This window comes from Myotis nattereri (assembly GCF_964212035.1).
Source record: "Myotis nattereri genome assembly, chromosome: Y".
Taxonomy (NCBI): Eukaryota; Metazoa; Chordata; class Mammalia; order Chiroptera; family Vespertilionidae; genus Myotis; species Myotis nattereri.
The window spans coordinates 20097373-20114961 of NC_138094.1; the positions used below are offsets into that span (position 1 = coordinate 20097373).

A 17589-nucleotide genomic window follows, 5' to 3' on the forward strand; every position below is an offset into this window, starting at 1 on the left:
CAGTCAACAATTAACATGAGAACAATGAAGGAATTAGTGGTAACTGTCCGGGAGCCCAAGCACATTAGGTTGTGCCACAAGGGGCCCAGAAAAAGGGAAGTTACAAGTTACCCAGATATTTCAAGGGTATCCTAGCTAATAAAAGACAAAAGGGTAATTAACCGTACCTCCGCTATGCTTCCCATTGGCTAATCAGGGTGATATGCAAATTAACTGCCAACAAAGATGGCGGTTAATTTGCATACATAGGCACAATGATGGGAGGCGAAAGGGGAAGGACAGAGGAAGCTGCCTGACGCTGACAGTGATCGGAAACCCAGGCAGCAGGCAAGAGCCGGGTGGCAGGGCAAAGGTGGAGAACCTGGGCCGCCTTTGCCCTGCATGAACTATGCAGCTGGGAGAGGGGTGTGCGGCCGCTGGGAGCAGGGCGGGAACTTCCCGGGGTTTGCAGCAGGCAGCTGGGAGCGGGGCGGGAACTTCTGCCGCATTGTCATGGCAATGCGGCAGAAGTTCCCGCCTCGTAGCTGCTTGCTCATTCACTTACTCGCTCATTCATTCACTCATTCACTCACCCATTATTCACTCACTCACTCACTCACTCAGCAAACCCTCTCAGGTCCCTGGCACCAGGCCAGGCACTGAAGTTGAAGCAGGATAAGACAGAGCAATGTCCTCAAGATGTTAGTAATTCAGTAGGGCGAAGCAGGCACATGAACAAGGCAGTTGTACGCACAGATGCAGTGTACTGGGTTCAGTGAGAGCAGTAACTAATGCCGACTTTGTTCTCTTGATACAATGGGGCCTCGGGAGCCAGGCCGCCCCAAGCCTGTAGGCCTGTGCTTAGGCCAGGAGTGGCTGGGGTCCAGGAACATGACAGAAGGCGCAGGTCGGGCTGAGGGGTCTGACCCCACCCCTCACCCTCACCCCCGAGTGCACAAATTTTTGTGCACCGGGCTACTAGTCTATCTATATAAAAGACTAATATGCTAAGTGTCCTGCCGTCAGGGTAATACGTTATGTCGCAATGCCCAGCTTCCTCTTCCTAGCAACTAGCCTCCTAGAAGTTTCTTCAGCCCAGGAACACAAGTTGCTTTATAGCCAGGTAGAAACATTCACAGTTAACCAAATGTCTGTGAAGTATTTTCCTGTGCCTCATCTCATTTGATCCTGACACAAGTCGTGGAGTAGGTAGATTGGAGACTTGGTAGAATCCTATTTTCTTTTCATTAAACAGAAAATGAAGATTTAGAAAGTTTAGAAACTCGACCCAACTGAAAAGAATTGAGAAATGGTGCCCCCTCCCCTCCACCCCCCCCCCTTCCCCCGCTCAAAAAGAAATAAAGAAAAGAAATGGTGGACCTTAAAAATGACTTCAGGTTTTTTCACTGCACAAAATATAGTCAAACACTGCTGCAAATTAAATATTTTACCCTTTGTTCTCCCTGCGTGATCTACAATAATAATGTGCTTCTTCGTGTTGATATTTACTGCTGTGTTGCTGACAATTACCTGAAAAAGAAGTTGGAGTGCTTCACTGGGCTGGAAAAAGTTTAGCTAAATCAGAAAGCAGCTCTAATTAACAAGTTTGTTTTATATCTATAAAAGGCTAAGTTGACTCGCACATGGGTGATACATATAAAGCTCTCATTGGCAGCAATCACATGCATTTCAATCTGTCATTGTCGATCATGAATTTGGTTGACACTTCTATTATTGAGAAAGGGTGAACAGGGATATTAAAATATTTCTTCTAATTAATTTCCTTTCAATGTGCACAAATTCATGCACCAGGCCTCTAGTGTTATTATAGATGCAAAAAGACAGATAGGCTCAGTGAAGATACTGTCCTAGAATGTAACTACCCACTATTACTGCTTTTGGTTAAAGTTTAATTTCCGATCGTCCTTTGTGGTTACTTCAGGTCTTTGAGTTTGCAAGACCATCATACAGGCCTTCCCTGAGCTTGTCAGGTTACCATGTGGCCCCTTTCACCCACAGCATCTTGGTAAGCCAGCTTACCTTTATCTTCCTTGGTATGCACAAGAGTGGGTACTTGCCATGGCCTGTGTTGCTCGGTGGTTAGAGCATCAACCTGAGCAGCAGAGTCACCTATTGGATTCCTGGCCAAGGGCACATACCTGGGTTGCAAGTCCAAGCCCACAGTGGAGTGGAATGGGGGTGCTGCAGGAGGCAACCTATAGATGTCTCTTTCACATTGGTGTTTTTCTGACCCCCCCCCCCCCCCGCCACCCCCCCTTCCTTCCAGTCTCTAAAATCAATGGAAAATATGTCCTTACTCCTTGGGAGAGGTACAAAGAAAACCAAAAACCAAAAAACGATAAAAAGGTAGATACTTAAAGTTTAGCTCACTGATTTTCAACCAGTGACTTTTGCCTCTCCAAGAACATCAGGCAATGTCTGAGACATTCAGTAAGGTCAGAACTGGTAAGAGGCGCTGCATTTAGTGGGCAGAGAGGCCAGGGATGCTGCTAAATCACCCGGCGGTGCACAAGACGGAGCCCCCTACAAAGGGTATTCGGGTCCCAAAAGGAAACAGTGCCGCGGTTACTGCGTGACTTAATGAAAGGCAAAATAAGCAAAGCCCGAGCTGGCGGAGCTTGCTGGGTGCAATGCCTGGGCTGTGATGGGACCAGCTGGCCAGGGGATAGCCAGGTTGGGTCCAGCGCCCTAGGCCGCAACAGGAGGAAGACACAGGGTTAACTACCCAGATCCCGCAGGCCCTGGATGTGGTGCAGAGCACATGGCTTCTCCTCCAATCCCCGCTCTAGCCCAGAGGTCCTCGCGGGACTCGGAGGCCAAGCTCTCGCGAGAAGTGGGCGGAGCTTCCGGCGGTTGTTGGCATTGACTTGGCTGTAAAGCTCTGGGTTCCCGGATTCCCGGATTCCCGGATTCCCGTGCTGGGCTGGCTGGGTCTCGGGGAGAGGGCGGGATCGGCTGTGAGGCCCCCACCCGCCGCGAGGTGCCTCCACTTCCAGGGCCGCGGGTTTCACAGCCTCGCTCTGTATCTCTACTCTCCAGCCGCTGGTGAGAGTCGCGCCCGGTACACAACCCGCTCACCCGTGGCAAGCCGAGGGGAGGAAATGTGTTTATCTGCCATTTCCTAGTTCGAGTGGGCGGGAGAGCCTTGAGGTATACCCGTTCCTCTTGATTCCTGGCCCGCGGTTGGGCTCTGAGGACAGGTGAGGAAAAAGTACCGGGAGCACACGTGAGGAGATGTAGCATCTTGTTTGTTTCCGTTAAAGCACCAACCCGGTGCGCGGGTGAGGAGGCGAACCTTCTTGCTTGTTGTCCTGCAAGCGCCGTCCCCGCTGGGCTTTCGTGCTTTCCCGCTTTCCCGCAGGTCAGCCACTGTTCCGTCTTCAGAAATTCCCGTGCCCGCTGCCTGCCTGGTAACAGTTGGCATCTTCTCTTCCAGCTCACCGTGCCCCCCAAATATGACGTGTTGAGTCAAGACGAACTACGCACAAAGCTGTCCCAGACCTTCAAGCGCCGAGGTATCCTGGACTCCCTCAAGGTGTCGGCTTGAGGCATATCTGTTCTGTAACTTTTACAAGTGGAAGCGGTGACAGGGAGTCCGCATTTAAACCCACTGGGTCTTGGTTTTAAAAATAATATGATATGCAGGTGGTATTGGGGAGTGACGCTTTTATGTTTTGTAGAACTCGTTATCCTGGAAAGCATTCTCAAACGGTTGAGAGTTTGCCCGGTCTTCATATTCAAATAGATTTATTGACTGACATTCAGGTAGGAGCGAGTAGCTGTATAAAATGAAAACATTTTAGCAACAAGGCAAGTTTTGTGAAACTGGTTTGTAGGTTCTTGAATTAATACGTGGTTTTGTAATAGTCATGTTTGGATGAAGGATATTGAGACAATATAATAAGCATTGTGTGCTGCTTACAGTACAATAGTCTGGAGAATGACAGCTTTTTTCTTTAAAATATAATGAAAGCTCTGAAGGTTTCACTTGGGCAGCACATACGTATTAGTATGAATTAACAGCAAGGAGTAGGGTTACCTCAAATGTGTTTTCATTACTATATACAGTTAGACGTGTATTTTACACTTATCAGGGGAAATACTGAGTTTTTCCTTCTCCCCCCATTGTTTTCGTAACTTAAAAAACAAAACAGAACACTTTATACCTATCTGAAAAACCCATAAAAACATAGAGGAAGAGAGTCTTTTCTGATTCAGCTATTATTGGCACAGTGTTGTGTGTGTGTATTCTTAGTTCACTGTTGTATAGTGAGCATTTTCCTGTGACCCGAAAAGTTCCTTGAAACCCTCCATTTAAGTGTCCCATGATTGGATGTATGTGTAATTTATGTAGCAGTCCCTGGTGAATGTTTAATCTTGGCAGAGAATAATTTACTAATACACTTTACATGTAAAGTAACATCAGGAATAGAATTGGTTTAAATGTGTTTTCATTACTACATATATTTCAGAAGTATATCTGAAATATAAATGCTGAATAGGTTATAACCAGGTCTGTGCATCCTTCAGTTGCATTTCTCATTTTTGCCTAGGTTACGTGGCATTCTTACATTCTTGTATGACTTTATCTATATAGAAAAGGCTAATATGCAAAGTGTTTCCTTGGAGGTTAGCCCAGGAGACCGGGAATTCGATTGCTCGCTACGATGTGCGCTGACCATCGGGGGGTCGCACAGAAAATTGCAGGCAGCGAGCTGGTGTTGGCGGGGTACTGAGGGAGCAAGGAAAGGGGGAAGCAGGAACAGGGGAGAGGGGAACCGCGTGGTGGTGGTGCATGAGGGAGCAGGAAAGCAGGGAACCTGATCAGCCGTGATTGCCAGCCAGGCCTAGGGACCCTACCTATGCACTAATTTCTTGCATCAGGCCTTTAGTCCTGGAAAATAAAAGGCCATAAGCATTTTTTAAAAAATACATTTTATTGATTTTTTAAAGAGAGGAAGGAAGAAGGGTAGAGAGTCAGAAACATCGATAAGAGAGAAACATCGACCAGCTGCCTTCCGCACACCCCCTACCCAGGTACATGCCCTTGACCAGAATCGAACCTGGGACCTTTCAGTTCTCAGGCTGATGCTCTATCCACTGAGCCAAACCGGTTAGGGCCGTGGTGGCCAAACTGTGGCTCGCGAGCCACATGCGTCTCTTTGGCCCCTTGAGTGTGGCTCTTCCTAAGCCTTAGGAGTATCCTAATCTACACTAATAAAAGAGAACAATGGTAATTGGCATACGGCGATACCGTTTTTATTGGCTAATCAGGGCCATATGCAAATTAACTGCCAAGAAAGATTGGCGGTTAACTGCCAACAAGATGGCGGCTAACTTGCATATGTAGGCACAATTCAGGGAGGCGAAAGGGAAAGCAGGAAGAAGCCCCCTGCCACTGACAGTGGTCGGAAACCCAGGGGGGAGCTAAGAACTGGGGGGCAGGGCAAAGGCGGCCCTGGGGCCGCCTTTGGCCTGCCCCCCAGCCATGATCGGAGAATCAGGCGCCTTTGCCGCCCTGGCCAGTGATAGCAGGAAGTAGGGGTGGAGCCAGCAATGGGAGCTGGGCACGGTCAAAGCTGGTAGTCCCGGGAGCTAGGGGTCCCTTGCCTGGGCCTAATGCGAAGCCCACGATCACGGCGCCCCCCGCTGCCACTGCAGGTCCCCGCTGCCCGGGACGGACGCCTAGGCCAGAGGCGTTAGGCCTGGGCAGGGGCGGAGCCTGCAACCGTGGGGAGCTGGGGTTCCCCTTCCCAGGCCTGACACCTCTGCCGGAGGCCTCAGGCCTGGTCAAGGGGCCGATCCGGTGATTTGTGATCAGAGGGTGATGAGGGTCAACTCCTCTGGCTGAGGCGTCAGGCCTGGGCGGGGGGTGGAGCAAGCGATCAGAGGGAGATGGGGGTCCCCTGTCCAGGCATGATTCCTGGGCCAGAGGCCTCAGGCCTGGGCGGGGGCCAGAGCCAGTGATCGGGGGGCAATAGGGGTCCCCTGTCCAAGCCTGACACCTCTGGCAGAGGCGTCAGGCCTGGGCAAGGGGCCGATCAGGCGATCGGAGGGTGATGGGGGTCAACGCCTGAGGGCTCCCAGTATGTGAGAGGGAGCTGGCTGGGCTGAGGGACACTCTCCCCCCACACACACACCCAGAGCACGAATTTCATGCACCGGGCCCCTAGTTACGTTAATAACAATGTACCTACCTATATAGTTTAAGTTTAAAAAGTTTGGCTCTCAAAAGAAACTTCAATCGTTGTACTGTTGATATTTGGCTCTGTTGACTAATGAGTTTGCTGACCACTGGGTTAGGGCAAAGCATTTTTTTAAGGCTCTTTGGCAGAGCATGTGTATTCTTCTCAGTATAAATGTCTTTTGTACTATAGGATTTTTGATGTATAAGTACTGTTCTGAACTTGTAGTTATATACTCTTGTTCTTTTCAGGTGTAGGGTAGAAGATAGAGGTATAGCAACTCTATTTGTTTCCTGCTTGTATAGTATTGATATGAATACGTTGCGTGGATATAGGCAACATAGTCTTGAGCTCTGCTCAGTTAATATGTTTCCAGATTATATGCAAAGTAGATTAGGACAATATTCAGTAGTTCAGTTAATTTAGAGGTTTTCTTAAAACTCAAAGGAAAACTTAACACATTATAACCTTGAAGAAAATTACCCACTTTGAACCTAAGTTTTCATATTTATAAAATGTGGGAAAATTACTGTATTTCACAGTGCCTTGAGATGTAAATAATATATATGGAAGTGCATTTTTAAAAATATATTTTTATTGATTTCAGAGAGGAAGGGAGAGGGAGAGAGAGATAGAAAAATGAATGATGAGAGAGAATCATTGATCAGCTGCCTCCTGCACACCCTCAGCTGGAGGTGGTGTCCTGCAACCTGGACATGTGCCCTTGACCAGAATCGAAACCAGCACCCAATATTTCTTCCAATATTATTTTCATATTCTTCATCAATCCACAGAGAGTTGAGGAAGCAACAGAATTTTCTCTTATACATGCTATCTGAATCAAAGACTGCTGAAATGGACTCATAGGGAAGATAGTTAGAGTCTTCATGTGTTCTGACTAAGCAGCAATTCACTTGGAAGCAGGTGAAAACAGCTCCTCTGGCCAGAATCCATGGGCTGCTTGTCTCATAGAGTAAGACAAAGTGTGCAGCAGAGTAGTACTAACTTTTGGCCATGGATCTAAAACAACTCCCCCATCAGACCTGCCTTGAGTGTGACGGGGGGCGGTGCCCCAACCCCCCAATCGGCCCTACCCTGAGCATGACTGAGGGTGGCATCACAACCTCCCAATCCACCCTGCTTTGTGCATGACAGGGGGCGGCGCCCCAACTCCCAAATCAGCCCTGCTCTGAGCCGGACCAGGGACTGCACCTAGGGATTGGGCCTGCCCTCTGCCACCCGGGAGCAGGCCTAAATAAAACGATTCTAATAAAACGATTCTAATTTGTGTGGCAAATCTGTGTATTCCTAGTGCAGCAAACCTGAAAGTTTGTTCCCATTTGTTTTTTTTTTTTTTGTTTTTTTTCTTTTTTGTCATTGAGCTAGACACAACTGAGAAAGCAGGTCATTCACGAATTGATGCACCCTGTATTGAGTGGAAGTCCTCCACCATTTCAGTGGAAGGGAGTGCCCTCTTCTTTTTAAAACATATTTTATTGATTTCAGAGAGGAAGGGAGAGGGAGAGAGAGAGAGAAATATCAATGATGAGAGAGAATCATTGATTGTCTGCTTCCCGCATGCCCCCCTACTGTGGATTGAGCCCACAACTTGGGCATGTGCCCTTGACTGGAATCGAACCCGGACCCGTCAGTCCCCAGGCCAACGCTCTATTCACTGAGCCAAGCCAGCCAGGGCAGGAGCACCCTCTTAATAGGCAGGTATACCTGTGTCCCACATGAGAAACCAGAGTCTGCAGAAGTGGGTAATTTGCTTAAGGTCACAGGATTTCAAGATGGCAACACAGGGCAGTAAATCTAGATCTCTAAAATGTGCTCTTTAGATAAGAGAAATAAAGAATACATTAATTTTTTTGAAACCTGTTTTAATCCTCAAGTATTAAAACATATGTTTACCACTTCTTAATTATTTTAACTGTATTCCTACACCATTGCCTTTGAACATATTAGTTACATTTTATCTTAAAGGCAGATATAGCAAACTTTCCATATATTTTTTAAATTGACTTAATATTTTAGAGCAGCTTCATAGCAAAATTGAACAGAACGGAGAGTTTCTGTATGTCTCCTCCTCCTTCATGCACAGCCTTCCCCATGATCAACATTTATACAGTCAATGAGCCTACATGGTGGCATCATTGTCACCTAAAATCCATAATTAACATTAGGGTGCACTCTTTATGTTGTCCCTATGTTTTAATTCTCTTTCTATTAGCTGTAGTTGTCCAAAAGTTTCTTATTCAGAAGTTTTAAGAAATCTTGAACAGTGTTAGTATTTGAAAAACTTGAAACTTAAATATGCTGTATTTAAGTTTGCCTGAGCATTAGTCAATTACATAGTTACTAGAGGCCGGATGCACAAAAATTTGTGCACTGGCGGGGGTGGGGGGTGTCCCTCAGCCCCACTTGTGTCCTCTCACAGTCTGGGACCCCTCGGGAGATTACGACCTGCTGGCTTAGGCCCACTCCCGGGTGGCAGAGGGCAGGCCCAATCCCTAGATGCCTGCACCGCAGCTCCTGGTCGGGCTCAGAGCAGGGCAGACAGGGGAGTTGGGGTGCCGCCCCCTGTCATGCACAGAGCAGGGCAGATCAGAAGGTTGCGATGCCACCTCTAGTCACGCTCAGGGTAGGGCCGATTGGGGGCTTGGGGCACTGCCCCCTGTCACGCTCAGAGCAGGGCCCATCAGGGGGGTTGGGGCTCCGTACCCTGTCACACACAGAGCAGGGCCCATCAGGGGGTTAGGTAGCTCCCCCCTGTCATGCACAGAGCAGGGCCGATTGGGGGGTTGGGGAGCTCCCCCCATCATACACAGAGCAGGGCCAATCAGGGGGTTGTGATGCCACCCTCAGTAACGCTCAGGGTAGGGCCGATTGGGGGGTTGGGGTGCTGCCCCCTGTCACACTCAGGGCAGGGCTGATGGGGAGGTTGCGGCTCCACCCCGTCACACACAGAGCAGGGCCCATGTGGGGGTTGGGGCGCCGCACCCTGTCACACACAGTGCAGGGCCCATCAGGGGGTTGGGGCGCTGCCACTGTCACACTCAGGGCAGGGCCAATGGGGAGGTTATGGCTCTACCCTGTCACACACAGATTAGGGCCCTGCTCTGTGCGTGACAGGGGGCAGCGCCCAAACCCCCTGATTGTCCCGGCTCTGTGCGTGACAGGGGGTGGCGCCGCAACTTCCCCATCAGACCTGCCTTGAGTGTGACGTGGGGTGGTGCCCCAACCCCCCAATCGGCCCTGCTCTGAGCCGGACCAGGGACTGCACCTAGGGATTGGGCATGCCCTCTGCCACCCGGGAGCAGGCCTAATCCAGCAGGTTGTTATTTCCCGAGGGGTCCCAGACTGCGAGAGGGCACAGGCCGGGCTGAGGCATCCCCTCTTCCCCCCCACCCCCCCCGAGTGCACTAATTTTTGTGCACCGGGCCTCTAGTACTAATATAAGGGTAATACGCTAATCAGACTGGATGTCTTCCAGACATCCTTCTGGACAAAGCCATGTTGGTGAGGGCCGAGGCAGAGGCAATTAGGGGCAATCAGGCCAGCAGGGGAGAGCAGTTGGGGCAATCAGGCAGGCAGGTGAGCGGATAGGAGCCAGCGGTTCCAGATTGGGAGATGGATATTGGACTGCCGGTTTAGACCCATTCCTGGCAGTTGGACATTCCCCGAGGGGTCCTGATTTGGAGAGGGTGCAGGCCAGGCTGAGGGATCCTCCCTCACCACTCCCTTACCCCACTCTTTCCCCCTACCCCGTGCATGAATTTTGTGCACCGGGCCTCTAGTATTATATATTTAAATGAATTAATCATGAAGAGCATAGTTAATTAAGCACCTGTTGATTGAGATTTTGTTGTTTTATTGTTTGGGTTTTGCCATTAGAAGCGGTGTGCAGTGTACACTCTTTGTTTCCCTGTGGAAGTGTAGCTGTGTGAATTCCTAGAGGTGAAAAGACTAGGTTAAAGAACACATGTCTTTTTGAATACACAAACACTAACAAATTTCCCTCCTGAGTGATTGAACCTGCCGACTTCCCCGCTTTCTTGCCAGCACTTCACGTATGATCAGAGTTTTAATCTTAGCAGTCTTATTGGGAAAATAGGACCCCTTTGTTTTAGTATTAACTTGCATTTTCTTAGGATTTTGTTTATCGACATTAAATTGTCTTACTGATTTATTAGATCTCTTTAATATTATGAAAGTTAGTGTGCTTTCTCCTCATTATAGCAAATATTTTCTTCCAGTGTGTCATTTGTCTTTTGACTTTATTTCATGCCATATATAAGTTCTTAATTTTTATGTTATTAAATATTTCTCTTTATCACTTCTAGATTTTTGTATCATGCTTGGGAAGGACTTCCTTCAGAAATTATTCTTAAGAGATATATAACGTACAACAGGATAATGTTATAAGTCCAAAATTTATAAAGTGACTGAGTAATGGTTGAATGAAAGTTGTGAGACAAAACTATGTACATTGTGTTTTTTAGGTTTTCTCGTGGAGTTTTTAAAAGAAATGGCAGAATATCATCAGGCTAAAGAGACTTGTGACATGGACCCTCAGACAAGTGCAATTTTGCCTAGCAAAGACTCTCTTGGTAATTTCAGGCTTTTTTCCTGATTCCAGGTTTCTATTTTCTTTTTGAATGAAGAAAAAGATCTGCTTTCCTATGTTGTGTGTGTTCCTAAACTGTGTGCAGGTGGAGTGCTCATTTCCCATTGTGTCAGCACAGTCCTACCTTCAGTGCTGCCCCTCCCTCTGTGATCACCAGGTGGATGCAAAGGCCCATGTTCTTGTTTGTTGGGTCAACCCCTCAACTGGGAGGATCTTCCCTGTGACTCATCTAACTTTATCGTATAGCCATTAACGTGAGAAGATCCTAGACTATTTGCATTGCGGAAAACTAGAGAAGTCAGTGGCCCGTCACTTCATGTTATAGTTGAGGAAACCAAGGTCACCAGATGAAGGAAAAGTGATACTGGAGTCCAAGTTTTCTGGTCCATGATCCAGATCCTTTTCCATGGGACAGCCTTTCTACATACAGTACCATCCTGCCTTTAGGTGTATGCTCAGAAGGGAAACAGGTGGCTAAAATGCTGTGATTAATCCTGGCTCCTCCTTACTCATTAAAAGCAATAACTTGTTAGACAATAAATTCAAATATCTTAATCTGATTCTGCCAGTCTTTTTTTCCTGTGCATACTTTTTAGTGGGCACTGGTGTTTACATGATTGAGATTGCACTCTCGTGTGGGTTTTGCACTCTGTTAATGTTTGATTCTAATCCACATTTGGTTTGAGGGCTTCGGGTCTGCTGCAGAGAGCACTGGAATGAGAGAAATAGCAGACCTGGCTTTTGTCCCAGTTATGCCGTTGTGTAGTTGCTAAGCCCTCTGGGAGTCACCTACACTGTGTGGGCACCTGTGTCCTCTGTAAAATGGAAGACTTAAAACTAAGAATCTCTGATTCATTTTAAGATCAGTGTTTTGAACATGTGACTCAGCTTTCACCAAAGACCATAAAAGAACTCTTTGGCACTTGGAGACTGGAAAAAGATGCCATTGTTTTCTGACCTACCTTTTGCTTTCTTTTCCCCTGACTTTTATGATGGAAATTTTCCAGCATTCAAAAAAGTTGAAAGTTTTACAGTTCACCAGTAAGTTTGTATTATGTTTGCTTGATCACTTTCTGTTCATCCAGTAATCTATCTCAATTTTTTGAATTGTTTCAGAGTAAATTGCAGATGCCCCCTGTCCGTATCCCTGTACTCTTTGCTTTTGAACAGACTTCTTGCTCACCTACCCTGAGTCCTCTGCCCTGTTTGTGTTTTTTTAATAGCTGAGAAGCTTCAACATATTGATGATCAGTTTTCAGGTGCTTACCCTCAGCATCCAACATTAGGAACTTTAGAAATAAAGTTAAATGAATATAAGAGAGAACTAGAACAGCAGCTTCAGGCAGAAATGCATGAAAGGGTAAGTTTATCTTGTTGCTGTTAACAAAAGTGATATTTTTGCTTATCTTTTCATTCTTAATCTTAGGTATATAGGAAAATATCTAGAATCTTTAATAAACTAGAGGCCCAGTGCATGTGTAGGTTCCCTAGTAGCTACCTGCTGGTGGGGCCTCCCTTTCCCTGGCCACCTGCTGCCAGGTGGGGCTGGTCTCAGGGGACGGGCTGCAGGTGGTTGGCCAGCCCCGCCCCTGCTTGAACTCCCGGTGAAGGGGACAATTTGAATATATGGCTTTTATTATATAGTTAATATGATATGTACTCTTGTGCATGTTATTATTTTTCTTTCCACTTGCTGTTGTTTCTTTTTGCCTTTTGAATGAGTTTTACAGGAACAGTTAATGAGACCAAAGATGAATTAAACTATAAATATAGGGTGTCCCAAAAATATATAAACACACCTTGAATAATTATAAAGGCAGTGTATATTAAACAACATTTTCACAATTGAGCTATCGGCTGTTAGAGTGTGTATACATTTTGGGGGGGATACCCTGTATAATTAATGAATATTGAACTTAAACATGGAGAATTTGTTACTAATTGTTTAGTATTATTATTTACAATGATTTGTAGTTAATTTGCAGTTGAAGCATTTTAAAAATACTGAAGTAGTACAAATTAAAATGGAAGAGAAAGGAAAGTCTGAGGAGTTAGTGGTTTGGGAATGATGTTGGAGAGCTTGTCAAGCAAGATCGGAAGCCTTCTTGGGAAAAGATGTTCCTTGAGAGAATTCAAAAGCACCAGAAGGCAATATTTTAAAATCATTTACTGGATGGCTCCTTCCTGCAGCTGCTTGTAGATTTGCTAAAAGTCCAGGGGTGAGATGAGACATTTGCTGGAACACTTGAGGACCTAGAGCAGTGATGGTGAATGTTTTGAGCTTGGCGTGTCAAAAATTTTGAAAAACCCTAACTTAACTCTGGTGCCATGTCACATATAGAAATATTCATATATTTTTTTGATATTTGCAACCATAATAAAAAAAGATTTATATTTTTGATATTTATTTTATATATTTAAATGCCATTTAACAAAGAAAAATCAACCAAAAATATGTATAAAATGAACAAAAACAGAAAAACAATGTACATTTAAGAAAAAATAATAATAAAAACAATGATAATCATTACCATTTGCAACGTCATGGATGGAACTGGAGAGCATTATGCTAAGTGAAATAAGCCAGTCAATGAAGGAAAAATACCACATGATCTCACTCATTCATGGATAATAGAGACCATTATAAACTTTTGAACAATAATAGATACAGAGGCAGGCCTGCCTCAAACAGATTGTCAAACTGCAGCGGGAAGGCCGGGGAGGGTTGGGGGGCAGGAGGTAGGGGGGTAAGAGATCAACTAAAGGACTTGTATGCATGCATATAAGCATAACCAGTGGACATAAGACATTGGGGGATAGGGGAGGCTAGGGGACTGTCTAGGGCGGGGGAATAAAATGGAGACATATGTAATACCCTTTGGAATACTTTAAGCAATAAATTAAAATAAATAAATAAATAAATAAATAAATAAATAAAAAATAAAAAATTAAAAAACAAACAAACAATGATAATCAAATGGTACGAAAACTAGAAATTAGTGACTTTTTTGGTGCTGAAGTTTGTCTGCTAATTCTTCGATTGCAGGTTCATACTTGGTGCACTTCAAAGCCAAGCAAGCGCCACTAACATCATGTTAGCCGGTTCCTTTTGTTCATTTTAATATTATTTAATGCTGAGAACAAAGTCTCACAAAAATATGTTGATGAAAAAATTGTTAGCAAAGCCATCGCTAGATTTTTTATATTGCTAAAAGTGTCAGGAACTCTGTTCCAAGCACTCAAAATTTCTTCTTCATAGTTGCACTCTTCATGTTTCAAACGATTTCGTTCCAGATTTTCAAGTTTCGACCTTAAGTCGACAAACACGAGTCCAAATGCTACCTTGAAAATCTGCAAGTTGCATCTCTAAATCATCAATTTGCATCCATTGGAAATTATTCAATTCCAAAGTACTGTAAACTACATCCAGATACTTAATTATTTTAATGGTCTGTTCTAGGCTTCTAAATTGGTTGAATCTTTCGCTGAACTGTTCAAAGAACGTGTTTACTATATTCTGGTACATAAGTATAGACTCCATTACACTTGTAGTAGCCTTCTCGAAATACTTTTTCATCTGAGGAAAATACGAGTTTTAGTTTCAATATCTCGCTTGAAAATTTTAAGTTTACTTTCAAAAGATTTGATGTATCCAAACATAACGTCAATATTTTTGCCAAAACCTTGTAATTTTAAGTTCAGTTCATTCATATGAACAGAGAGATCTGTAAAAAACATCAAATTGCTGACCCACTTATGATCATTGATCTGAGGAAAGTTTGCCAGATCCTTATTCTCAATAAATACCATAATTTCTTCAAAGCACTCCACAAATCGCTCAAGTAGTTTTCCTCGACTTAGCCATCTCACACGATTGAACATCAGTAGTCCACTGTAGGTTGAATCAACTTCCTGTAAAAGTACAGAAAATTCTCGCTTGTGAAGGGGTCGAGAAGCTATAAAATTCACAATTTTTGTTACAACTGACATTAAATCATTCAATTCAGAGAATCCCGATTTGGCACACAACACCTCCTGATGGATAATGCAATGAAAAGGTGCAAGTGGATGTCTAATAGCTTCCATAAACAATTTCAGGAATCCCACTTTTTTCCCACCATCTTTGGTGCCCCGTCTGTCGTGACTGACACAATTTTAGAGATATCAATGTTTAGGACACTGAATGTTTTTATAACAACTTTACATATTTGGTTTCCTGATGTACTCATTGGCACTTATTCTAACTTCATCAACTCTTCTCTCATAGTGAGACCATCAGAGCCTGAGAAGTTGTGCGAATTTGCAAGCCTCCACCTTCCAGGTCTGCGCACAGTCTCCACGCACCCACTCGCCCCTGGCACCAAGCACCCGGCAGACTGGCAGAATCCGAGGCTGCTTTTTTGCATCCAGTCCAGCTATGTGCTTATTTTTATCGTTCCCTTCTGCCAGCAGCCCTGTGGGGCCCCTTCCCCACTTGAGGGTCACGCTGGTCCCAAGGGCCACGGACTCTGTGGGGCGCAGATTTCACCCCGCGCGGTTCTCTCTCCAACCTGAATTGCAAACCGCACCTTTAGGGGAAGTCTAACCTTTCTGTGAGAAGAAGCAGTGCTCGTCTGAGTTCACGCAGTCACGCTGCTTGAGATCCCTTGTTTCCAGGTTAGTAGCTGATCTCTGGTTGTCTGTAACAGCCACTCAAGATGGCACAGTCTCCGCTGCTGAGCCGGCACACAGGGAGACGTTTCAGCCGCAGTCTCCAACCGTCCTTTTTTTTCTGGGAGTTCTCTGTCTTTCCCAGCTGCAGACTGTCTCTCAGCTGAATATCCTCTGCCTATTCGGGCTGTATGTTACCCGTTTCAGCTGCTCACCCTTATCTGCTCCAGGACAAGGCACAGGACACGTCCGTTTATACCTCCGCCATTTTTCTCCCCTTATATCTTTTTCTTCTAACCTTCCCACTCCTGTCTCCTAATGAACATGGCGATCAAGTGCGTCCGTTTGCCGAATGCACCCGAACGCACAGGAAGCTTACCCGAGGCACATGTTGACAATAATGAGGCCGTTTCCAGAATTGGGCATTTTGTCACTCGAGTAAAAATAAAGTGTCTTGAGTAAAGATTAATCTCTTTATAGTGCAATTCTTAACCTTTTCATATTAATGCCAATATTGGAACAGTGTATCTTGGATGTTTTCACAATGTATCTTTGCTACGCAACACTGATGTACATGCTTACATCTGGTTTTAGAATTGTGTAATTGATCATGAGTAACATGAGTAATAATATTACTCGAGTGATGCCCAGCTCTGGCCATTGCGAGAGACAAATATATGAATACGCAATTTTTTGTCTCTTTCGATGCGTGTCACCCAAAATGGTACGCGTGTCATAGGTTCGCCATCACTGGCCTAGAGGACTAGTAGGGACTGCGGTCAAGAATACACCTGGAAGAATCAGCTTTGAAAAGGATACTAAGACTTCTTTTTTCGAGATTACTGGAAGGAAGAGTGGAAGTGAATGTCCGAGTCAGGGGCGTGAGACAACCTCACTAAAATTGCAGCAGATGTGAGAATTAAGTGATAAGGAGAGGACCAGAGGTATGGAATGGCCACTGGGTGGCGGGGGGTTGCAGAAGGAGCAGAGCAGCTCTCTGAAGCTGACAGGATTCTCGAGCTGTTTTGAGGGTACTGCTGAAGTGGGCAACCTGGAATTGAAGTAGACCAGACCAAGTGCATGTAGGTCAAGAATTTCAAACACTAACACGAACCAAGTTTATGTGGGCTGCAAAACAAAAGCTTCAATTTTCATAGAAAGGTTTATTTCGATAAAGACATGCTGGATACAAAGGGCTAAAATAAATGAGTAATCGTTAACAAAAAATAATAGAACGTTTTAATAAAAATTAGTATTTTGCATTGAACATTAACTTCCCAGACACTGAATAACTGGACAGATTAATAAGCACAATGCAAATAAACCTACTTTTCTCATTCTCCAAAAGCAAAGTATTTCCTGTTGCACATACCAAACAAGTCAGTACAAGACTAATGATGTGGTCATCGGGTGCTAAAATATTGTCTGCTAGTATTAATGGAGAGAAATGGCACGCCTGTGCGTAAGGCGCACAAGGGAAATGAATGCAACACAATTATAATCAGTCATTAGCAAATGTAGTTAGTAATTAATAATTATGTAAATCAGGTTATTGTAAAAATCAGGTTACGAAATTTTTATTAATACGCTACATACTGTTATATTCGCTGAGCCACAAACATATTCATTGTGGGCCATGTGCGGCCTGTGGGCCATGAGTTTGACATGCTTGTTGTAGGTGATTGTTCTGTTGCAGCTCTTGGGAGGATTTGGAAGGTCATTGAGGGCAGAAAAATGGTCGTAGTTGAGGAGTGTAGCTTTATAGAGCTGAATTTATTTCATTTGAGAAAGGCAGCCTGTTTAGTTGAAGACATTGGGGTTCAGCATGATGGTGAGCGGAACCAGAGCAGAGTGTGGATGACTAATAATCCAGGAGAGAAGGGAGAGCTACGTGGCAGTCTCAGACATCAAGGAGTAAGTCTGGGGATACAGACAGATGGAAGAATAAGGGTGGACCAACAGGACAGAGTTGCAGGTTGGGGTTCTAGGTGAAGTTGGAAACCAAATGCAATGTGCTTCCATCTGAGCAAAGGCAAAGGTCCCTGCAGTAGAAGGGTCTGGGGCTTATAAGTGTCATCCATGTGGCCATTTGATCTTGTCACCCAGAAAATGACTGGACAGGAC

At 45.1% G+C, this 17589-nt stretch overlaps 1 protein-coding gene across 1 annotated transcript in view; it reads left to right on the forward strand.

The window, feature by feature from the left end:
- Positions 1–2483: 2483 nt before the first annotated feature.
- The window catches only part of LOC308512367 (centriole and centriolar satellite protein OFD1-like), a gene marked incomplete at both ends in the record, with an annotated part of 52370 nt that continues 37264 nt past the window's right edge, over positions 2484–17589 (forward strand). The window contains 6 exon segments of the mRNA XM_081082136.1: positions 2484–2532; positions 10691–10798; positions 12039–12175; positions 12801–12881; positions 12885–12922; positions 12924–12963. Of these exon segments, the coding sequence (XP_080938262.1) occupies positions 2484–2532; positions 10691–10798; positions 12039–12175; positions 12801–12881; positions 12885–12922; positions 12924–12963 (453 nt within the window).